This window comes from Equus quagga, chromosome 11 (assembly GCF_021613505.1).
Source record: "Equus quagga isolate Etosha38 chromosome 11, UCLA_HA_Equagga_1.0, whole genome shotgun sequence".
Lineage (NCBI taxonomy): Eukaryota > Metazoa > Chordata > Mammalia > Perissodactyla > Equidae > Equus > Equus quagga.
Window position 1 is genome coordinate 84,264,087 of NC_060277.1, and position 24,690 is coordinate 84,288,776.

At 41.7% G+C, this 24,690-nt stretch overlaps 1 protein-coding gene and 2 long non-coding RNA genes across 4 annotated transcripts in view; 2 read left to right on the forward strand and 1 right to left on the reverse strand.

Moving 5' to 3' along the window:
- Positions 1–19,182, reverse strand: LOC124247533 (uncharacterized). Its single transcript, XR_006890754.1, has 4 exons — positions 19,069–19,182; positions 17,639–17,728; positions 17,484–17,546; positions 1–703 (listed from the first exon to the last, which is right to left on the reverse strand). It is a non-coding gene; the product is annotated as an uncharacterized LOC124247533 (long non-coding RNA).
- LOC124247534 (uncharacterized) lies at positions 1,534–4,636 on the forward strand. The gene is made up of 3 exons (XR_006890755.1): positions 1,534–1,748; positions 3,276–3,420; positions 4,571–4,636. It is a non-coding gene; the product is annotated as an uncharacterized LOC124247534 (long non-coding RNA).
- Positions 18,708–24,690, forward strand: part of MKS1 (MKS transition zone complex subunit 1) — an 11,654-nt gene continuing 5,671 nt past the window's right edge. Inside the window, exons 1-9 of one of the 2 annotated variants that reach the window (XM_046676915.1) lie at positions 18,708–18,796; positions 19,205–19,314; positions 20,385–20,458; positions 20,884–21,039; positions 22,136–22,233; positions 22,421–22,549; positions 22,820–22,924; positions 23,590–23,698; positions 24,254–24,310. In XM_046676915.1, the coding sequence (XP_046532871.1) occupies positions 18,717–18,796; positions 19,205–19,314; positions 20,385–20,458; positions 20,884–21,039; positions 22,136–22,233; positions 22,421–22,549; positions 22,820–22,924; positions 23,590–23,698; positions 24,254–24,310 (918 nt within the window). In that variant the 5' untranslated portion in view covers positions 18,708–18,716. The remainder of the gene's footprint in view (positions 18,797–19,204; positions 19,315–20,384; positions 20,459–20,883; positions 21,040–22,135; positions 22,234–22,420; positions 22,550–22,819; positions 22,925–23,589; positions 23,699–24,253; positions 24,311–24,690) is intronic. The other variant, XM_046676916.1, reaches the window with a different exon arrangement.

A 24,690-nucleotide genomic window follows, 5' to 3' on the forward strand; every position in this document is an offset into this window, starting at 1 on the left:
TTTTAGATTTACAGTATTATTGCAAAGATAGTACAGAGCTCCTTATACCCACACCTGGTTTCCATTATTAGTAACACCTTACATCACTATGGTACATTTATCACAATTAATGAACCAATGTTGTTACTTGTATTATCAAAAGTTCGATAACTCACATTTAACTAAAACAAGTCACACTTTTGTCTTACTCCAGAACTTATCTGTTAGTTTTTATATAAAAATTTTAAATTTACTTAACATCAAGCCAAATTGGGTCCGCAAGGAATGTGAGCCCATTTACTCTATGCTCCGTGTTCTCTGGGCTTCTCCTGCTCCCCGGGGAGGTGTCCAGCCAGCTTGAGCAGCATGAATCTTGGAGAGTGAGCTTGGCGCGGGTCAGCAGATCTCACTGGTTCTAACAACCCTGTTCAGTAGCTGTGTGACCCTAGGATAGTCACTCAGTCTCTGAGCCTCGGCTTCCTCTGCTGGCAGATGGGGACAGTAGCACCAGCCTGTATCCCAGGATGCTGTGAGGGCCCCCTGGGATGCGTGTGCAGACATGGAAAGCCTGATTCACATGTAAGAGATGATTATCGAGATGGGTTCTTAGTCATGGGAGGGGAGCAGCTACTTCAGCATCAGCTTGCTCTTGAGATACCATATTTGTGCTCTCAGCCACATCTGAATCTCCAGTTACAATCCTGAGGAGGGTCAGAACCTGAAACTAAGAGAGAAAACTGCTTAAATCCATGTCCTCATTGTCAGGTTGTGTTTCACAGATGAGGGTGGCTGGGGAGAGTGATGCAAAGTTTCTCTTTTCGGCTTCTGCTGCTGGACTTCCTTCTGTCCTAGTAACTTTTGGACACCCTCCTACGGGACTGCTTGCCGTCTGATGAGGAAAAAGAAGTGATGGGGACCATGAGGACCATCCCATCTCCACAAGGAGGCAGCTCTGTTTTTGCCATTTAGGAGGGATGTGGATGTGAAAAACACCATCTCCAGCCTGAGGACAGCAGGGGGCCCAGGCAGGATTTCTGCTCTTGAATTCGGCAACACAAGCTAGCTAGCTGCTGCCATCCCTCAGTAGTCCCTGTGGGCCTGGCTACTGCACAGATGGTGATGCCTGTCTCCCGGAATGCAACCTAGCAGGGTTTCCTAGCCTCACATTTTAAAACCAGCCTACAGTGCTGATAGTAAGTCATGCTTTCTCTTTTCCCTTCTGGGGGCAGACTTTAGGAGGCCCACCTTAATCTAAGTACCTGGGCCCCCTGAGTCAATGGCCTCACTTTTAGCTTCCCCTGTCCAAACTCTGGAATTTTCCCCTGAATCCTACCCCAGTGCCCAAGGCACTGCTACTCCTGATAATTTAATTCAGTTCAGTCCAATTCAAATAAATATGTATTGAGCAATTGTTTGGATTACTTGAGGATCCACAGGTAAATTGACCCTTGTTCCTCCTCGTAGGAAGTCACTGGTTAGTAGGGTAAAAAGACGTATTAAAAGATAATCGTTCATTTATTGAGCAAGTGCCTACCATGTGTCAGGCACTTAAGCTCTGGGGCTAGCTTGGGACTCAAGACAGACATGATTTCTGCCTTCCTGGAACTTGGAGTTAACAGTAATTCTTTTTTAAAAAATCACATTTTTGATTATATAACTGCAAACTGTAAGACTGCTAGGAAATAAGGATACATATAATCAGAGGCATATAGCAGCAGCACTAACAGAGTTGACGGTGGAGAGGCTTCCCTGAGCAAGGGGTGTTTGAGGTGAGTATGAAGGGAAAGTGGGCTTAAGTAGGGAGTGGAGTTGGGAAGGAAACTGTGAGGCAGAAGGGACACACTGTGCTTACACTGATAGAGAACACCCTTGTGTGTCGGGAGGACACTGGAATGCCTCCTGACCCAGACTGATGGCAGTGTGGTCAGATCACCCAGATATAGCCTGCCTGTACACCTGCCTATTTTCTTCCCCCAGGCCAGTGCCCACCTGCCAGGACACCTGCCAGGACATCTGTCAGGGCATATGTTACAGGCCTTCCCTGATGCTTCCGTCTTTCCAGGCTACCACCTGCAGCCCACCATGGTCCTCACTGGATTTTACATCCCACCAATTCACCTGGCCCTTCTCCTAACCCCTGCAGTGGAGTGGAATTCCAGTCTCTCCCTCTAGCTGCAAGTTGTAGGACCAGGCCCTTGCCTATCTCCATGAACCCTTCTATCTGTGGCTATGTCACAAGAGAGGATATTGATGATGAGCGGGTAAGAAAAACAAGAATTGCTCAAACCTGTCTGTGATTCTGGCCTCCTGGAACTTATAAAATCTGTTAAATAAAAATCTACAGCCTCAGATTAGAGATGTGCAGTTCTTGGCTCACGAGTGCATCTGGAGCAGAGATCAGGGCTCTAACAAGCTCAGTTTGAATCACTCCTGTCTGTGGGATGTTTTCAATATGTCACACAACCCTAGATTTCCTGGTTATTTTTGTCTTTGGAAAAATTCTCCAAGAAACCTAATGCGAAAGTTCTTCTTTTTAACATAATTAAGTTGTTTCACCATGGGTTGATGGAGCTTAAGAAATCGTTAATTGAGCTATTTTGAGAGCACAATGGAGTGTGCTCTGCAAAAGTGTGGAAAATGCTGAATTCCCAGGAAAGAGAGTGAGTGTAAATCTCCGACTCCTAAATAGTAGGGCAGTGTTTTGACCCTGTGATATTTACAATGTAAATATAGTGGGAGAACCACTGTCAGCCTGGCCTTGCCTCATCCTGATTTATATTTGTCAGATTCTTGAGACAAGGTAGGTTAGAATTTGAAATAAATTTAGGAAGCCTCTGGTTCAGCGGTTCCCAAACACTGTGTGTGAATCAGTGAAAAGCTTGTTAAAAATACAGGTGTCTGGGCCCTTCTCCTGATTACAGAATTTGAATCTCTGGCATTGGAGCTGAAGAACCTTCATTTCTTTTTTTCCCTTCTTTTTGGTGAGGAAGATTAGCCCTGAGCTAACTGCTGCCAATCCTCCTCTTTTTGCTGAGGAAAACTGGCCCTGAGCTAACATCCATGCCCATCTTCCTTTACTGTGGGACGCCTACCACAGCATGGCTTGCTGAGCCGTGCCACGTCTGCACCCGGGATCCGAACTGGCAAACCCCTGGCCGCTGAAGCGGAAGTGCGCACTTAACTGCTGTGCCACCGGCCGGCCCAGAACCTTCATTTTTAATAAATCTCCTGCGGGAGTCTGACATGCAGGTAGGTTTGAATATTACTAACCTAGTTGAACTTTCTACCCCTTGCAGGATTCCCCACTACATCCTTTCTACTCAAAGTGTGGTTCAAGGACCTGTAGCATTGGAGTCTTCTGGGAACTGTTTAGAAACACAGAATCTCAGACCCCACCCCAGACCTACGAACCCAGAATCTGCATTTTCACAAGGTCTCCAGGTAATATCAATTCGCATTAAAGTTAGAGAAGCCCTGCTCTATCTCATCCTTGACAGGTGGTCACCAAGTGACAGCTTAAAACTGAGTCGGGGAGCTCATTACGTTACACGGCAACCTGCTTCTTTGCTGGGTGGCTCTAAGTGTTGAATAGCTCTTTCTTATAGTGAGTTCACTTATTCACACATATTTTCAAAATATGGACAAACTCTAAAAAGTTGACCAAGATAGACATAATCATATTATCTCATTTCAGCCATTCTTTTTAAATTGCAGGTCAGAGGCATAGAGAACCTCTCTTAACAGAGATGTATTTTCTTCTTTCTCTGTTTTCATACAGGCCAGTGTGAGGCTAAGCATGTCTCTTTCTCGTAGAACCTTACTAAGGGATATAAGAAGATGCTAACACAATCCAACATCCTGAATTTTCCCCCTCATCCTCCTAATGCAACAGCATGCATCGCACCTGCACCCTCTTCCAGGGCGCATCAGTGTAACTCCTTACTATCCAACATCACCTGGGAGCTTGTTAGAAACGCAGAATTTCAGCTCCCACCCTAGGCCTACTGAATCAGAATCTTTGTTTGAACAAGATTCCTCAGGTGATTTTTCGCACGTTAAGCTTCAAGAGGCAGATAAACCAAATATTTCACAATCACCTAGAGAGGATTGCTACCTTTCTAACCCAGGGTCAAGCCCTCTCTTTTCAGTTCAGCCAACTCCATCAAGTTTAAAATCTGTTAATTATAGCATTCCTACTTGTGGGCACCAAATTCTGCATTACTTAGCAAGCATTTGCTGGGTCCAAGTCACCAAAAACTCAACTTAAATTGGCTTAACTAATAGGGAAATTTTCAAGTTGGATGCTGGACACAATAATGAGTGGTTATTATACTATTTCTTCCATATTTTTGTTGTTTTTTTAAATTTTGGTAAAATACACATCTGCAATTTACTGTCAACCATTTTTTAAGTGCATGGTTCAGTAGTGTTAAGTATATTCACATTGTTGCACAGCCAATCTCTTTTCCGTATTTTTGATCATCTGAAATATTAAAAAAAAAAAAAAAGAAAACTCTACCAAGAAGTCTAGAGATAGGGCAGACTTGAGGCTTGACGTCACTCAATGGTTCTCGATTCCTTTACCCTGCAGTTCTCCTGGCTTTGCCTCCTCCAAGCTTCTATTCCATCCTTCCTTGGAGGCGAGACGGCACACAACCACATTCCGGGGAAGTCCGAGAATCTCACAGAAGAGAAAGAATGGTTTCCCCAGAAATTCTGGCAAGCCTTTTCTCACATTTCACTGTCCTGAATTGGGTCACATGACTGTTCCTTAACTGGCAAAGAGATCTGAAACCTCATCAGATTATTGCCTTAGAAAAGTCACTTTGGTTTCAGTATGGAGAAGAGTTGAAGGGGCCAAGACTGGACACAGAGAGATCAGGCATCTAGGCAAGAGCTAATGGTAACATGGATCAAGTAGCGACCCGCGGTCCTGGAGATGGAGAGCTGGGGGAAGGTTCCAGAGGGGTTTATGTGATAAATTAACCTGATTGAGATCTTAACTCTATTTTGTTCTGTTGAAAGAATAAAAATTTCCCTCCACCCTCCCTCAAGAGAGCAATTAAAGCTTTGTGTCCTGGAGGGCTGGAGTTTCCTTGCCCCCTGGGAAATTGATAAACCTTTGTTTTAAACAAACAAGCAAATGAACAATAAACGGAGCAAGCAAGCAAGCAACCAACCAACAACATCACCAAGAGCAATAACTACATGACTGACAAACAAACCTAGCTCACAAAGGTTAGGGAGCTCCACTGAGGTACTGGGGCCAGGAGGGAAAGTAGAGAGGAGATGAGCTGGATTCCTGAAGCCTGAGGGGATGGAGGGATTGCTAGTTACCTTGGAGATGCAGGGCCAAGAAGCCAGGAACTTCAGCTCCATGTAGCATTCCCAGATGTGGTAGGACCTCTGATGTAGCAGGTGGATATCTGGGACTGATCCCTAAGGCTGTGGTCTCAGGGACCGAGTTAGCCATGAGGAAGATGGACATGATGAGCTCTGCTGCAAGCTTGGGTCACAACCATCCCAGCAATGACTGTGATGGATTGGAGGCCCCTTTCCGGGACACACAGACTCTACTGTGAGTCGAGGGAGTGGGAAGGGCTGTCAATAATGACTGACACTGGACATCTTATCAGCTTTGCTGAGTGGGGGCTTGGAAACCAGATTTAATTTAACAGTATATATTATTAAAATTATTCAGATATAATTATAGTACAGTTGAGAATAAACACATTGTACAGCCATGCCCCGCCACCCTGCTTTGCATTAGCTGTCTCCTCTGCTGGAATGCTCTTTCTCCAGATATCTACCTGGCTTGCCTCCCTCACTATCTTCAGGTATTTGCTTAAATATCAGTTTCACTGGATGTTTTCCTGATTTCCCTTTAAATAAATTTCCCATTAAAAAATTTCAAACTCTTCTCCTCCCACAATTCTTATCATTCTTGCTTCATTTTTTTTCACAGAACTGACCACGATATTGTACCATGTTTTACTTTTTTATTTGTTTACTGTCTATCTACTCCGACCATAATGTAAATTCCATGAGGTTAAAACTGTATATCCCCAGGGCTTAACATGTGCCCCATGCATAGAAGACCAGCAATAAATATTTGTTGAATGTATGAATAAAGTGAATTAATTAAGGAATTGTGGAGAAAACTCATAACTACCACATCTTAGGGGTCAGACAGTATTGCTGAGAATCAATCCTTACTCAAAGCAGTTTGCATCATCACCTAATTTCAACCCCAAGAGCTGTAGTCAAATGATTCTTTTGCGACAATAGCCAAAAACTCAACTCAAAATTATTGGTAGATTGAATATAGACTTTCAAAAGGTCATTGCTGATTTGGGGAAAATCAGTGGTTTTTAACGAGATTAAACTTGAAAGAATCCTATGGTTGGCAGAAAGTTCTGCCACTTATTAGAATTTATTGAAAAGATTAATTTCTTTGTATTTTCAGGAGAATATCAAGAAAGGGAGGAGCATAGAAGGTGAATTTTAAAGTCCCTGTAGTATTTCTAAAAATTGAAATGCCTTCTTGGAGGGGGAGGGGCCGCAGAAACCAGGGTCATCAGAGTCCTACTGTTTAGAACATTCCTATTGCTCCAAGTCTTGACACATCATTGAAGACCTGGGCTAACCTGCTGGGACACATTGTAGGGAAAATAGGGGCTGCCCAAGATAGGGGCAATTAATTATCAGAAGCTGAGTATGTTTCTTGGTAAAAGGCTTTTGAGATCTGAGTAGGACATGCAAACAAACTGCTTCAGATGCTGAGCTTCAGGGTACTGCTGACCTATTTTATTCTCCTACTGACTCAGGTAATGTCAGTGTGGTAATGCCCATGTGGTCACACCTGTTCTACCTGTTGGCACACTGCCTGGAAGGGGCTGGGAAAAGTCAATCGTGCTCACTCTCTTGGTTCCCAGAGTAAGTTGCTCTGGGTTTAGCCACACTCTCAGATCAGTGTTTCCTGGTATCACCTCCCCAAACTGTACTTGTAGCAGATGCTGTTGGTACCCTGCTCAGGTCCCCTTGACAAGCTGCTGAGCAGGTTGATTGTTAACAGCTCATACCTGTACCCATCTCAAGATTGCCTTTGGCTGATGGGAGCTCCCTAGCCCAGAGATGCCTAAGGAGTTCCATTCTGCCTCTTTCAGAGAATGAATCAATTCTCCAATGAGCCCTGACTACTTTGTAATAGAGAATGGTATTTAGAAACCAAGGTCCTGGTACTGGGAGTGCTTATTTCTACTGGGGAGTGACTGCCCCTAAGCTCTCTCAGAGACAGAGCTAGGAACTATATGTATGGATACCAACCCAGGCATACATATCTATATTCATTTCTGACCCACAGCACTGCAGGATTCATTCTCACCTTCACTCCTTTCTTTATTTGCAATTTCTTTCTTAGACAGTGGGAAATAGGGCTCTTATTATCTACAATATATTTACTTACTTGTTCAACCTTAGTATACATACAAAGTAGTTTCAGAATTGCTAACCCACATGCCTCTGAGAAACAAATTTGCCAACTAGCATACAGTATTTGTGGACAGTTCTTTTTATCTTTAGCCTTCAGTTTCCACTCAAGGGGCAGCCTGGGGTTCACAGGTTTGGATCCTGGGCACGGACCTACACATCGTTTATCAAGCCATGCTGTGGCAAGCATCCCACACATAAAATAGAGGAATGTGGGCATGGTTGTTATCTCAGGGCCAATATTCCTCAGCAAAAAGAGGAGGATTGGTGGCGGATGTTAGCTCAGGGCTAATCTTCCTCACACACACACAAAATCTTTTAATATAAACATTATATATAAAAATTGTATATATAAAGAACCTACATCTATATCTATAGCTAATCTAGTAATTCCAATACCTGGGTTACCTTAGGGACAGTTTTTATTGACTGATTTTTTCCCTGTATATGGGCAACATTTTCCTTTTACTTTGCTTGTCTTGAAATTTGGTTGAAAACTGGAAATTTAAAATATTATAAAGTGGCTACTCCCTCCTTCTTGCCCAGGGCTTATTGTTGTTGCTGTTTGTTGGTGGCAGTGCTGCTGATTATTTGTTTAATGACTTTTCTGAATTAATTCTGTAAAGTCTGTATTCTTTGTCATGTGTGGCCAGTGAAGTCTGCTTGGTTGGTTAGCTTGTTGGTCAGCTAAGGATTGGACAGAGATTTCCTTAAATGGCTTAAACCGCTATGTCTCTCAGTCTTTGTCTAAGGCTCTATGAATGTATTGGGGTACACTGTCAATGGTTTGCCGCTGCAACATTAAACAATTTTCACTCATTGCTTTCAACATTCCCCTTAGGTGAAAAGACTATTCACAGCCAGTTTTAGCTAGGGAGAGAAGAGAGGGACTAAGACAGTTAAAATGCCATAAAGCTCACTGCTCTTACTGGAATTTGGCTATTTTGCTTGAATAAATGATCTTTCGATTATTGCAAGCCTCTGGTTAATTTCTAGAGTTCTAAAAAAGTTTATTTTGATATTTTTTGCCCCTGTTCACATTATCTTATGGAGGAGTGACTTTTTAAAGCTCCTTCCTCCACAATTTCAGAAGTGGCTTTTAAAAAAAATCATTTTTATGTTGTCTACTTCAGTCATTTCTGCTGTTATGTTTCTTATTTTTCTCTGCTTCTTACTTTGGTTTTAATTTTCTCTCCTTCATTTACTGAAACTGAAATTAAGATCACTGATTTGAGAGCTTTTTTTTCTTATAGAAACATTTCAGGCTATAAATTTCCCTCTAAGCACTGCTTTAACTGCATACCCAACCTTTTGCTATGTTGTGCTTTCATTTCATTCAGCTCAAGACATTTCCTAATTTCTGTTATAACTTCTCTCTTGAAAAATCGATTATTTAGAAGCCTGTTGTTAAATACTTGGGAATTTTCCTGATACATTTCTGTTTTTGATTTCTAGTTTAATTCTACTTTGGCCTGCGAATGTATTTCATATTATTTCGATCCTGTTAAATTTATTTATTTACCACAACTAGAGGGACCCACAACTAAAAAAACATATACAACTATGTACTGGGGGGATTTGGGGGAGAAAAAGCAGAAAAAAAAAGAAAAGAAAAAAAGAAGATTGGTAACAGTTGTTGGCTCAGGTGCCAATCTTTAAAATAAATAAATTTATTTATTTATTTTTGGTGAGGAAGATTGGCCCTGAGCTAACATCTGTTGCCAATCTTCCTCTTTTTTGGTTCAAGAAGGTTGTTGCTGAGCTAACATCTGTGCTAATCTTCGTCTATTTTGTATGTGGGATGCTGCCACAGCATGACTTGAGGAGTGGTGTGTAGGTCTGTGCCCCAGATCCAAATCTGTGAAGCCTGGGCCACTAAAGTGGAGCGTGTGACCTTAACCACTATGCCACTGGGCTGGCCCCCCTTTTAAATTTATTAGAACTTGTTTTAGCCCAGAAATGGTCACTCTTAGTCAATGTTCCACATGCACTTGAAAAGAGTGTGCATGCTGTTGTGCAGTAGAGTGTTCTACAAAGGTCAGTGAGGTCAAATTCGTCAATGACGTTCAGGTCCTCTACATGCTGATTTTCTGTCCACATGTTTTTATCATTTACTAAGAAAAAGTGTTGTATCTCCAACTGTAACTGTGGATTTGCCTATTTCTTCTTTCATTTCTATCAATTTTTTGCTTCATATATATTGAAGTTCTGTTATTAAGTGCATAAATATTTATATTTCTTATGTCATCTTGATGAATTGATGCATTTATCATTACAAAATATACCTCTTTATCCCTGGTAATATTCTTTGTTTTGAAGTCTATTTTGTCTGTTATTAACATAGCCACTCCAGCTTTCTTTTTTCGTTTGTTTGTTTTTGGTAACTCTGGCTTTCTTTTGATCAGTGTTTGTATGGTATATCTTTTTCCATCCTTTAACTTTTAAACTATCTTTATATTTAAAGTGGGCTTCCTGTAGACAGCATATAGTTGGATATTGCTTTTTATCTAATTTGATAATCTCTGCTTTATAATTGGAGTGTTTATGCCTCATGGCCCCTTCCTCCATCTTTAAAGTCAGGCAGAGAGAGAAAAAAGCAGGAGTCAATCTTATTATTCCTCAGAAGATTGTTTAATTCAGAAGAATCTCTTCCTGGGACCACAGAGAGTTCAAGGTTATTTTTTAGGCACAAAGCATGGACACTGTGGGACCCAGAGAGTTTTTTGAGAACTGTAGTGATGTTCTTCCTCTTCTGCTTTCCTAAAGTCTTGTGTTGAGGAGAGCCCAAATAAGTTATAAAGTACCAACTGGGAAGGGGAAAGGGAGACGTGGTGGGCTATTCTGATGTGGCTCAGATGGGGCTGGTTTAGGAAAGAAAAAATTTGGGGAGGGGATAGCAATAAGAGTAGATATAAGGAGACAGCATAGTTCAAAGGAGAGTCCGTAGGTTTGAGTTCGAACATCTTGAACGTAAGTGCAGGACCTATGCTTCCTAGTCATAAGACTGTGAGAAATTCAATGAATCTTGGTTTATAAATATGTGAAATAGAGGCAATACTATCTACCCTTCATGATGGTTTGTGCAAGTGTTTTCTAAACCAAAAAAAATTTTCCAAATGATGGTGTTATTTTAGGGAGAACACAGCAAATGTCAACTCTGAACCACCCTGGTTGGGGATGAGGGTGGACAGGCTGCTGGTGATGGGATGAGGGATTTTGCCCTTTATACTACATAATCCAAACTTTCGACTTTTATCAAGATGTTAGTATATAAGTGTAGTGGGGATCAGGCCATTTTTGAAATCTGGGTATAAACTCCTTCCAGAATCTGATAAAAGTCATGAAATCTTTTCAGAAAATGCCTCCCACAAAATTCTAGGGGAAAAGTTCATAGATTTCTTGAGCCCCACTCATGGACCCCAGTTTTAAGAATCCTGACTTATAGATACCAGTTAAGAAAAAGAAAACATAAAAATCTAGTTTACCCATACAAAAATAAGTCAATTATGATCATTTATATTTCCATACCATGTGTTACAGTACCTATTTTGCTTATAATTATGTTAGATTGACTTTGCCATAAATTTTCTTTGGTTATAAAACAACTGTTGAGGCAGTCTCCACTTTTATCATTTGTTGTTCCTGTGGCACAGTGTTATCTAGTCACAACTTTAAAATGAAACAGAGAGATTATTTCTTAAGAACTAGTTTTCTGCCTCCATGGTTTCATCTCTTGAAATAATTATGTACCAGGTTGAAAATTGTGTGCTCTTATGGAATAAACTAGTAGGCGAGAGGCTGTGAGGCAGAGTGGAAGGTGTTCAGGCTTCAAAGGATAGACCTAGGCTGGAATCCCAGCTCCTTCACCACTTACTAGAATTCAACTTTAACCAGCCTTTTAAGCCCTGGCCTTCTCTAACTTCACTGATTAAATGGGAATAACAATACCTACTTAAGGGTTTTCTACGAAGATTAGGGACAATGCAGACAAAGCACCCAGGCTGTGTTAGATGCTAAATAAATGGGGCTATTACTATGGTGAGTCCTTCGTGTTACACAACAGCAGCTATGTTGCCCAGGGCTCCCACTGCCATATAATCAAACTGGCAGGAGATTCCTGAGTTCAGGGGACAACTGCTTACTCTGCTGAGGGAGTAGTAAATGTCAAAGGCTGATAACTATTGATATCCCCAAAGTGCCAGGGAGCTAGACTCAAGGTTACAGTGTGTCCTGCCTTTGATAGTCCAATGAAGCATGACTTCAGAATGGTACTTTATTGGCTTTTCAGGAGGCCAGTGCAGTATCCAAAGTGGCTTAAAAATCCAGAACTAACATACACAAGGGAAAAACCAGTTCAGTAATAAGATCTTGTACTTCCTTACTGTTAGCTTCCTTGTTTTTTCTTTCTCTGGCTCAGTGAATACCAATACAAAGACTAATAAGTCTTCTGACACTATTGTTTTCTTCTAAGATTAGTAAGAGCTGTAGGAGAGGAAGGCAATTTATACGGAGATGGAAAAGCAAATGTTTGCTAAGCAAATGTTTGCTAAACCAATGTTTGTTGGGCCAGCTATAGACAATGAGACACAAAAGAGATCTTTTGATAAAATGGCCCTTGCTAGATGCCTTCCTGTCTACCACACCTAGAATTATCTATGGTGAGAGCTCCTTCCTGGAAAAGCCCTTCTATCTTAAATTCTTGCAGGTAATTAGGGAAGGTCAAAGTTTCCTTCAGAGTCCTTTGTCCTTAAAAATAATCAAACTGAAGGGATACATTTTGGGGTGGCAAATTCTGATCCCCCATAGTCCCACCTTTGAAACTTTAAGAAGTTTCACAGTCCAGAAGCTGAGTTGGTAGATTGTTCCATCTCATTGAATACATCCCTTAGTCCTGACAATAGGTCAGTCCAGATAAATTCATTTCAGGAGGTGGGCTCCCAAAGTTAGGTTTATATGTGTAAGCAAGCAATCAGGTATTTAATAAGACACATTTCTACAGAAACAAACAGAAAAACAAGGTTAATGGCTGAAGAAAATTCTAAACCAGTTTCTGAGCCCTGGGGACAGTCAGTAAAGAAGTTTCTAGATGTCAAGGTCAAAGCATCTTTTGCAGTTTGAAATGTCTCTGATGATGTCATCAGGTGTTCAGGTATCATCTTGAGTGGCTTACACATCAACAGGCGTGCTATTGTGGTGATCTCTACAAATTTTATATCAAAGTTGTCCAGCTGCAGATTGCAGGAATTCAGGAACAAGGGTGGTTTCAGTTCTCAGTGACTCCAAGTGAAAATGATTGAAAACATTAGTTTGCAGATTTGTAGCCAGATATTTCAGGAGAATAGAATAATTCAGGATCTAGTTCAATTTACAGGTAAAAAACAAAAGCCTCAAACACAATTGGCAGAACTAGCATCTAATATCCACAAATGTATACTATGGTTTCTATTGAAACATATTTTTATTTCTAAAATCACCCTCATTTTTGCCAAAGATAGCCAACTTAAGACTAAATGGTTTGCAAAATAAGTCTAGTTTCAATAAAGTTGGCCCAGTTATTTACATAAGTACAGCAAGAATAGCAATTGATCATATAGGCTCTTTTAAATCTGCTTTGCTGTAACTTTTTATAAGGGATCTCAGATTGAACTTCATAGGTCTCCTGAGGCTGGGAAAACAAAGCCTAAGACTTGTCATCAAACTCCGCCTGCCATACCTACAGATTTGGGTGAATTCCTGTCTTCTCAAGATCCCCAAAATATCCTGAGGTTCTTGGTACCCACCAGGGAAGTGACCTTATTTACTCATCTGGTAAGGTTGCTGGGAACCCTGTAAGCAAGGCACCAGGCCGATATTTCCAAGTGGCTTTATGTCATAAAGTCAATCTTTGTTCCTCAAAAGCTGTCTAGTCATATCTGAGTCTATGCATGTTTCTCTCAAATATGACATTCCAGTCAAAGCTTTGGTAATATAATCAATGTTTTTAATTGTATCCTGTTATAAGGAGAACAGATTCTTACTGAACTTATGTAAATAACTATATTGCCATGAAAATAACAATACTCACTCACTAAGAGTTTCCAAATTCTGGAGGGATCAGGTAGGGAGAAAAAGATAAATGTTTCAATTCTGCTTACAAAGTATAATTAACCAAATTTCTATAAGTCATAGTTAGCTTAAGAGAAAAAGATTTCCTCAAATCTCGAAAAACAAAACATTAAAAAATCAGCAATATTTTAAACAAAGAGTCATAAAAATTATAATCATCCTCATCAGTTTATTTAGTCCCGTGTAATCAACTCTTGATTTTGGTTTTCTGTTAGCAGTTTCATGAAGTCATCAGTTTTTCCATTAGCCTTCTGTAATTTCTTACCCAGTTCAGTTTTATGATCTGAAAGTTTATCAGAAACCTGTATTCTAGAGCAAGTGTCAGAGTCCTTTCCATGAATTTCTCTGAAGATGAAACATATTTTCAAAAGAAGAGTAAAACAAAACTGTCTGTAAATGACAAAAGACTTAAAAATGGCAATCAACAAACAAAACAAAACAAATTTGGCTATTTCTGTGACACATAACACTAAGATAATAACTAGAATTATGACTAACAACCAGGATAGATCAGAATTTTAGGAATGTTGTATAAATTTTGTGTGTGTTTGTGTGAGGAAGATTGGCCCTGAGCTAACATCTGTGCCAATTTTCCTCTGTTTTATGTGGGATGCCACCACAGCATGGCTTGATGAGCAGTGCTAGGTCCACACCTGGGATCCAAACCCGTAAACCCTAGGCTGCCACAGTGGAGTGTGCAAACTTAACCACTACACCACTGGGCTAGCCCTGTAATATAATTTTTTAAGAACACATATCAATAACATTTACCCACACAATATCATAGATCTCTATGAAACAATGCTTAGTTATCCATTTAACCAAAGTGACAAAGATTATGAAAGCAAACATAGAGAGCCAAACAGTTCTAAAAAGCTTAATAGAGAGACTTCAGCCTTTTTGAACATAGGAAATTATTTTGACAAAACATAGTTTTTCTTTCTTTAATGTAGATTGACTCAAAGGTAAAGAAAAACCTTTTTATAATTTCTTTATTAAGAGCAGAACAAAAGTTTAAGAAAATTATCCTTTTAAGAGAGAGAAAACCAATTTCTAATTTTGGACCAGGTTACTTTTGATATTAAAACTCATTTACTTAATTAAATTCATTTTAATCTTAGCCAACTTGACCATGTACAAAATTCTTTTCTCAGTTTTTGTTTTTATTAACCTTCTATAACCTTTTTAACAGCCCAAAAATCTTTATTTCTTATACCTTCCTTACTGAAAACATACATCTTACTTTCTTTGAATACAAAGATTTTTCCTTATTAATTTTTGTAGCTTTAACCACATATTAGAATTTTTAACCCTTACAGACATTAATTTTTAGTGAAAACTGAGAAGTAAGCAATTATAAACTGTCTTTTACATTCGCATTCTGTGGCTTGGCAAGTTTATAAACACTTTTCATAATTTCTAGAAACATGCTACATCATAGTACAATCTTTTAATAAAACACAAGACATGTTTTCTAATAAAACTAAACACTTTTTAGTTTCTCTGTAATAAGAAGCCAAGAGCAGATTAACCTATATTAATAATTAATGTCTAATATTTTATCTTATTTACAAATGATCTAGATATTCAATGAATTTTCCATCATTTAATTTAGCTGAGCAAAACTTCAAAATTTCAAGTTACTAAAGAGATTTTGGAAGTCATTTTAAATACTCAAGCCATAAAATATAATTATTGCTACAAGTTTATCTATAAACTCTTATCTCACTTACATTTAAATTATTTGCTCTCAACGATTGTGTTTAGATTACCTACAAAAACTTCATGAGACATTAGGCAAAATTAGCTTATCATTTTAAGCTATTATTTTACTGGTAAATTTTTACCAGAGATAACATGAGCTTATTTGGCTAGTAAACCCAGCTCCATGCCTGTATCATATACAATGCTGATAACTTTGAGGACACGTTTATTTAAACCAAACCAACAAACATAAACAAGCTTTTGTTTACTAAAGGTTATTTTATATCACATTAACTTGAAAGACATTTGAGTTAGTTTCTACTACATTTAGAAGTAATTCATGTAAGTGCTCTCTTTAAGCCAATTAAACACAGCTCTTAATTTTGGCCATATCTTCTGGAGGTAAAATATCACACAAATATAACATATATATAGACACACATACACAAAGACTCCACAGCTATTGTTTTAAAACTTTAGGACAGTGTACCACACCTTTAAAAGTCTGCACAAAGCATTTAACAAAGGCCCTCTTTGTGTACAATTTAATCTTAGAACAATTTACCCTGGGGGGGAGAGTCTGTTATCTTTTTTATTAGCATTTGATATTAGGCCCTAGTTTTTGTCTCATACAGTATAGGCTCAGGCAACCCTGTTGACTTCTTTTTAGTGTGTGTAATTTACATTGTCTGAAGGGCAGATTTATATGCTGTCTTACAATCAGGCAGGGGAAATGTTTCCCAGTGAGACAAGAAGTCTATCCCCCCAATACAATCTATAATACAATCAGGCAAAAAGAGATGCAATCACTTCACATAAAGCCTGTAAATATATCAATTTTTCTACAAAATTTCATCTAAATTCTATCACCTGTTACACCTCTAATCATAGTTCCATTAGGACTTGATCAATAGGTCTCAGTCTTATAACATTGGATAGGGGAAGTATTCCCAGCCAGACATAATGTCCATTTTCAAAATACACTCAGACAAAGTTGCTATAACCTCTTCATATAAAATTAGCTCAAACATTCCAACTTTTATACTCTCATCAACACTTATGCTTTTACATTTTCTCAATTTAACTGTAACCTGAGTCAGGGTCTTAAGGCTAGTCATTTTTTTTGTTTTTCCTCTTTAGTTTGGTCTTTTCATAGGTATCCCAATCAAACAATTATGACAGGAGCTCTTAAAAAATTTTTTCCAATTTAGAAGATTTTCCAATTTAAATGATCCATCATCTGGCCACCTTGAGGAGTAGGATCTTAATAGCAACTCAAACTGATACCGAACCTCTTAATCTCAAATTCGTGTGTCCATGTGCAGTAAGCCAATCACTGAGACATCTGCTTGGAGATGGAGAAAGGTTTATTTGAATTGACCAAAAGAGAAGTCGGAAGGATGGGTTCTCTCAAATCCACCTTAACAAGAGAAGGAAGCAGGGGTTTTATAGAGCTAAGGGGTTTGGCAGGAAGAGTTTCGGAGAAACAAAGGGGTAATCCATGTTTCTTTTACTCCCCATAAAGCCCCTGGGCCATCTGACTTCTGGGCATCAACAGCAGCTGGGGACTGGTTATCTAGTGATCCTTGAAGGCATGCTTTTCCTTCTGTAAAACAAGCTCATAAATTCTTGTGACCCTTGAGTCACCCCTCAGGTTAAACAAGAAAACAGCAAGTTGACAAGATTAATTTCTTTTCATCTATGTCTGTGTTGGGAACATCTGGAAAGGTAATCTTACTGAACATTTATAGTAACCCTCCAGTATCCAGCTTCAAAACTTTATGGCTTAACCATGGACACAAGAGGCATCCCCAAAAGAGAGTGCAAGACAAGAAGCCCTCACAAGATCCAGAAAGTTCACTCCCCAAAATAGTCTAAGAAAGCAAAGGCCTTCATTGCACAGGCAGTAAGACCAGCATTAACAAACAACAAATGTTGAGATGACAAAGGACCCTTATGAAAGCAACTAGGACCTCTTATGACAAACTCCCCTGAGAGCTGATACAGCCTGACAGAGAGAGTGTGTCTCAGACCTGAGTCTACTCAATTGGCCACCAAGATGCACACAGATATGTGCATCTTCTGGATGGTGGAGACTGAAAACACCACAAAGCCAAGCTATCAAGACATAGACACAAAGACAGAGACAAGGAACAATAGTGACCATCTCTGAGAGGACGAGGATCAATAAACCAACAAGTACTCACAGCAAATATCCCAGAGTTGCTGAGGTCAGGAAGCTAGCTTCACCAATATTTTCTCCTGCTAATCTAAATTTAGAAAAGGAAAAAAATTCACCACTCCCGCTTCCATTGGACCATGCAGGGAGAGATCCTGGAGACTGACTGGTAAGAACTCTTACCTCCTGCTGGCTCTTGTCAGGGGTCCAGGATCTCTCAGATGCAGTAGTAGCCTCCAGCCGGTTAAGTTTTGTCCCATCCTGCTCACCAAACTGTAGGAGAGGAAGGCAATTTACATGGAGATGGAAAAGCAAATGTTTGATAAACAAATGTTTGTTGGGCCATCTATAGACAAGGAGACAAAAGAGATCTTTAAATAAAATGGCCCTTGCTAGATGCCTTGCTGTCTACCACACCTAGAATTATCTCTGGTGAGAACTCCTTCCTAGGACAGGCTCTTTTATCTTAAATTCTTTTAGGCAATTAGGGGGACGGTCAAAGTTTCCTTTAGCATCTTGTCCTTAAAAATAATCAAGCCAGGCCAGCCCCATGGCTGAGTGGTTAAGTTCGCATGCTGGGCTTCAGAGGCCCAGGGTTTCACCCACTCGGTTCCTGGATGCAGACATGGTACCGCTCATCAGGCCATGCTGAGGTGGCGTCCCACATAGCACAATTAGAAGGACCTACAACTAGAATATACAGCTACGTACTGGGGGGCTTTGGGGAGAAGAAGAAGAAGAAAACAAGATTGGCAACAGTTGTTAGCTCAGGTGCCAATCTTTAAAAAAAATAATAATAAGCCAAAGAGACACATTTTAGGGTGGCAAATTCTAATCCCCCACAGTGCCATCACCTTCCATGACTCTTTTGGGAAAAATGAGTGTCTTCTGTGAGTCACATCCACCAATTTTCGGGCCAAAGTTTCTGAGCATTCAGTGGAAGGCTGTGTGGTGTGATGGAAAAAGTAGTGGTTGAGAACTCAGAACACGGGGTTTGGTCCCCATCACCATTTCCGAATCTATATGAAACGGGCCGATGGCTGTGTCTTAGTTTCCTCATTTGTAAAGTGCATCAAGCCCGGCGTTGGGAGCGAGCTTCTTTGGCACACGTATTAGACAGTGATTCACGTGACCTCGGCCTGAGCTGGGCCCCTACCCGGCGCGAGGCCACCGCCTCCGCCACCTCCCAACCCAGCGTCTCCGTTGCTAGGGGAACGGGGCGGTGCGCTTTCCGGCTCAGTCGCGGCGCGACGCAGCTGTCATGGCGGAGGCCGTCTGGAGCACTGACACCGGAGAGGCCGTGTATCGCTCCCGGGACCCCGTGCGCAATCTGCGTCTCCGGTAGTCGCATCGCCCCAGAGCCCCGTCCTTTCATGCCCTCAGATAGTTCGAGTCCGAACTTCACTTCTTGTTGCCCACTTCCGCCTACAATCCAGACCACTGCTTCCCCGCTCCCCTCTCGTCGCCCTCACTACCCGGAAACTTCTGCAGTCACAGCTGCCGGATCCACGCAAGCCCTTACAGGCCCTGCCCCTCCCAAATTCCTCGGAGCCCTGGGTCCCTAATACACTCTCATCCTCACCCTTCTCCTTGGGATCCCGCGCCCCACTCACCTCCTCTCTGTTGCCTGCCTCCCGGCCATCTTGATGGCCCCACCCTCTTCTCTGTTTTGTTTCCATCTTTGCTCTGTGTTCATCTCCTGGTTGTGTGCCTTGTAACGAGTATTTTGGGCTTCTCTTTTCCTGACAGAGTCCACCTGCAAAGAATCACGTCAAGCAACTTCCTCCATTACCAGCCTGCTGCCCAGCTTGGGAAGGATCTCATAGACTTGGCCACGTTTAGGCCTCCCCCAACTGCCAGTGGGTGTCTGGTGGTGATGCGGCCCCTTGGGGGTCTGGGGAAGGGCCTGGGGAGGTAGTTAACTCTTGAGACACGGTAGACCCAGGTCTGTCATCTGGGCATAGAGAGGTTGAGTTCTTTGCCCAAGGTCACACGGCTGGTAAATGTTGAAGCCAGGATTTGATCCCAGGTAATTTTAACTACTCCATTATGTTGTGCATGAAGATTGAATAAGACTTGATTCCTGCCTTCAAGGTACTGATCCGAATTGTGGGCAAATAAAGTAACAAAAGCCATACTTTAGATGTTATAAATGTGCCTGTCAACCTAAATATCATTTGTGGCATTTTTTTTCTAAGAGAAAATATGCTCCAAACACTTTGTAAAACAATTTTAAAATTGGGGTCTGCTTGAAAAATGTGCATATTAACATCAACGGCCCTCTTGCGGTTTTCCTTATTTAGGAAGCCGGAAGAGTGAGGAAGAGAGAACAGTGTGTTTGTGTTAAGTCACTGTTCTCTCTGCTTTTGTTGTTTCTGTTCAGATATGTTTCTGGACAAGAGTGTGGCTGGTGGCTGTGAAGCATGTATCTCTGAAAAAGGCATACTCAGCCAGGAGTATTAGATTTGGTTCTTTAAATAATCATTTATTTGCCTTTCCTCTTCTCTTCTGTTACCTGGTCTCCTAAGGTTACAGTGCTTGTGATTCTAGATATATGGCTTCACAATAGTAAAGGTGAAAATGCCAGGGTTCCTGTCTAGCAAATGTAGACAACTGGGCTTGAGGAAGAGCTAGTCAGCCTATATCTAAATTTCAGCTCTTGGCACTGAATTAAATTAATAATTCCTGGAAGACATGACTTCCTTTTATTCAAATTAGAGTCGTGATTAAGACTTCTTGGGTCCTAATCCTGGCTTCTAGACATGTCCACAGCCTCTCTAAGCTTTGTCTAGAGTGAGTGCTTAATAAAACACTGAACTCCAACTTGTTTGGTGGCAAATATTAGAGCAGGGACTTTGGTTAGAATGAATCACAGAGCGAGAAGTGGTGCTGGTTTGGCTTAAACATTCAACTCATTCTGTTCTCTTGGGAGGTGGACACCGACCAGATGAAGATGAAGAGGAGGAGGTCGTGATTGGGTGGCAGGAGAAGCTCTTTAGCCAGGTGAGCCGCTGTCACTTTGTTCAGTCTCCCTCCACCTGGCTGGTAGCAAGGAAGGAGTCTTGATAACTTATTGCCAAACTGATTTCCAGAAAGGTCATAGCAGTTTACACTTTACCCTGTTGTGTTTACAGGGGCAATGTAACATAGGGACTGCCACTACCCAGTTTATCATCCTTGGTAAGGCACTGTTCACCTCTGGGCCACATGCCATCTGTAACAGCAGACTTGGATGAGACCATCACTCTGGTTCCTTTTAGCTCTAACATTCTTTGGATCCCCTACCCTCCATTAGTTTAGGTAAATTGAGAGTTGGCTAAGAAAACATGTCAGATTGCATCAGCTCTATAGGACTGATCTGACTAAGCAGTTATAGGAACAAAAGTTTGACTTATTCTCAGTAGATCTCTGTTTTCTTGTGACCTCAGTTTGAAGTAGATCTGTACCAAAATGAAGCAGCCTGTCAGAGCCCTTTGGATCATCAGTACCGTCAAGAGATCCTGAAGCTGGAGAATTCGGGTGGCAGGAAGAACCGACGGATCTTTACCTACACTGACTCTGATAGATACACCAATTTGGAGGAGGTATTGTTCCTAATGAGGTCCCATAGCTTCCATCTCCTTTCCCTCCCCTAGCTTTCTGGCCTCACTAGGTTCTGTGTGTTAAGTCAGAAGCCTGTTAAGGAGAAACAGCCTGTCTAGGAACCGCCTTGTGCTGCTGGCAGCCAAGCTAAGTAGGGTGGGCACGGTCTGCAGGTGGTGTGGCTGCTGCTCCCTTCTCTGCCTGCTGGAGGGCCTGGGGGAGCCAGCAATGTCTCTGATGATAGGCTTACAGACTGCAAACCAGAAAAAGGAGCCACCAGGCTTGACTTCCTCCATGCATCACGTGATAAGACAAGTGGGTGGAGTCTTGAACCAGCCAGATAAAATTCATCAGGAGATTCAGCCAAAACTCTTGGTATCTGGGTTTGTAAAGGAATTCAGCACAGCCATGGAGAATGACTTAAGTTCTCAATTTGTTTGTGCCAACATACCCTTGTGGACTTGTTTTACAGTTTCTTCAGTCACTGTATAATATCTTCTGTCTTCTCACTGAGATTTTAAACTCCTTGAGAGTAGAGCCTGTATTTTCTGATTTTTGTTTATGATCTTGTAGATCTCTGCAAGGTGCAGGTGTTAAATGAATGTTTTTGAAAGATTGATGCTTGTATTAGGAAAGCTGTGGGTTGGTAGTGTATAAAATTTGGGTTGTCTTTTGGAAAAGTAAAGCAAATTACAGTTAGTGCTCAGTTAGCCATGTGAGGATTTTCCACAGAATACTTACTTCCCATCTGGCATCTTCTGACTACCTGGTTAACGTCAACATCTACCAGGCAAACTCACCCAACTTTTCGTTGGTATGTGCTCAGAGATTGAAGAGTCATTTTAATATTAGCACAAATAAACTCATTTCTGAAGGGTAGTATGCAGCTAAAATCTTAGGGCAAATCAAGGTGTGGGAGGAATCTTCTTTGGGTCGTTTGTGCCACTGCTCCCCTCTGTTAGCATGTATAATTGTGAGGTGTCTTTACCTGTTAGGTCAGGTCCTGGATGAGGTTTCCGAAGGAAAACTTGCCTTCAGGTATTTGGTCCCATGTGGCCCTGACTAGATGGGTTACACGGGGCTGCTCTCTTTTCCCAGCACTGTCAGAAAATGACCACTGCAGCCAGCGAGGTGCCATCATTCTTGGTCGAGCGAATGGCAAATGTCAGGCGGCGACGGCAGGACAGGCGAGGGATGTGAGTGCAAGGGTGTATGGGGACTGTGGGGGGCCTTCATGGTCCTTTACGCCAGTGTTCTCGATATGTCCACCAAATGGAGCTTCCCATTCTGCAGTAGGCCCCCACCTGGGTATGCTCCTCTGTGTTCCTCCTTCAGGCTCTTTGGGGGTGCCAGAGAAGTGACCTTTCCTGTGGTGTCTCTCAGGGAGGGCGGCATCCTCAAGTCACGAATCGTTACCTGGGAACCCTCAGAAGAGTTCGTCAGGAACAATCATGTCATCAACACCCCTCTTCAGACAATGTACATCATGGCAGACCTGGGACCCTATGGAAAGTGAGTGAAGCTTCTTGCTGCCCAGCTCACATCCTCATCCTCACCTCTTCTCACTAACCATCCCCTACTTGTTACAGGCATCCGGGGTGTATAGGGGGAGGGACTTTTTCTTCTTTTTCTTCTTAGTTGTACTCGGGAGAAAATATTTTACCATGATAATGCTCCCTAGAGCCTCTGTCCTCTCCCTGATGTGGGCTGACTACTTCTTCCTCTTTCTCTGGAGGTGGGACCAGCGATCCTGAACCTTGGTGTTGATTTCCTGTTTTCTAGGCTTGGCTATAAGAAGTATGAACATGTCCTCTGTACTCTGAAGGTGGACAGCAATGGTGTGATCACAGTAAAACCTGACTTCACCGGCCTCAAAGGACCCTACAGGTGTGGAGAGGAAGAAAAGGGTAGTGGAGGCTGGCATTCCTTCCCTTGGCTTCTCTTCTTGGCCCTAGTGGAAAAGCTTCTCAGACAGCCCTTCCTCTGTTCTAACTTAAATTCCCAGGCAATGGTTCATATTCTATTCTGGGTCATAGACGCTTAGGATTCTAGGCATCTTTTTCTCAGAAAACATGCAACTACACCAATTTGAAAGTGATAACTCCAGCTGTGTAGCGATGTGAAAATAGTTCTCTGTGCTGCTGAACATAAGAACTAACCAGAAGAAGGAGAGATGAACTCAGCCAGGTCTTTTCCTCCAGGCTGATTGTTCCTCATCTCTCTGTATTAGAGTAACAGCTGTAAATTAGAAATTATCCAGACCCACCTGTCCATTTTTCAAGTGAGAGAATGGGGTGCCAGGGATGTTGTGTTTAGGGTTTCACCATGACTTTAAGGCAGAATTGCGCCCAGAACCTTTACCCTCTGAGTCTAGTCTGGTGCCCTTTCTGCTTTGCTGTTTTGTGTCCCTCGCCTTGTTGTATTTCTGGCCATTTTCGTTATCATATACTGTAAGTGAGTTGTGTGGCCAGTGATGGCTCATCCTTGGGCTAGGTCTGGGGGACCCATCTCTTATTTTCAGAGTTGGTCTTTTTGTGGCTTTGACCTTACAGAATCGAGACCGAGGGGGAGAAACAGGAGCTGTGGAAGTATACGATTGACAACGTGTCCTCCCTCGCACAGCCGGAGGAGGAGGAGCGGGAACAGCGTGTGTTCAAGGATGTAAGAGCTCGTTCACTCCAAGTACCAAAGGGATGAGCCTCAGTGCCTGGGAGCTGAGACCGTGTCTGAGGTTGATGTCAGCACTTGCAAGGTCTGCTGTTAATGGCCCTCTTGACTTAGGAAGCATTGCTGACATATCAGACACAAGCTTTTGATCATAATATAACAATAATAATAACAATGACCATTTATTTGAGCATTTACCATGCTCTGTGGTAGGCACTTCACATACTTTATTTCATTTAGACCGTACAACAACACTTTGAAGTGAATGCTTTTATTTTTACCATTTTATATATGAGAAATTGAGGTTGAGAAGCTAAGCAGTCTGCCCAAGGTCACGTAGCCTGTAAGAGCAAGAACTGTAAGAGCAAGTCCCAGACCAGCGGATTCCAGAGCCTCAGTGCTTCACTTTAAAACGTCAGTGGCTGGGGTGATGCATAGGCCTCCAGCTCTCTGCGGCATTCCCCAGTACTGCTTCTCTCCCTCCCATTCAGACTGAACCTGGTCTGGCGGGGATCGCATCTTGAGTCTTGGTTTGGTTTGTTCCCTCAGCTTTATGGCCGGCACAAGGAGTATCTCAATAGCCTCGTGGGCACTGACTTCGAGATGGTGAGTAGCTTGGCTTCTTGCAGCACCGTGAGCTGGGCTTAGCCGGAGCATTCTGACTGTGGCTGAGTAATAGTGCCTCTCGCAAAGGTCCTAAGACATACTCTTCAGTGTAAAAAGGAAGTCAAACAATAGTGTACAGATTATAATCCTTATGTGTTTTAAAACATTGTATGTTGATATAGAACTGTTAGTGTACAGAAAAAGGTGTGAAAGGGTGCACACATGCTGTGGGTGGTTTTCTCTGGGAAGGGTGGGATTGGGAGATGGTAGATGGGTATTGGGTGGTGAGAGAGATTTCTACTTTTATTCTCTAAACTTAGGTAGTTTTGAATTTTTATCAATGGTAATGCACTCATGTATAACTTTATAGTTAATTTTCA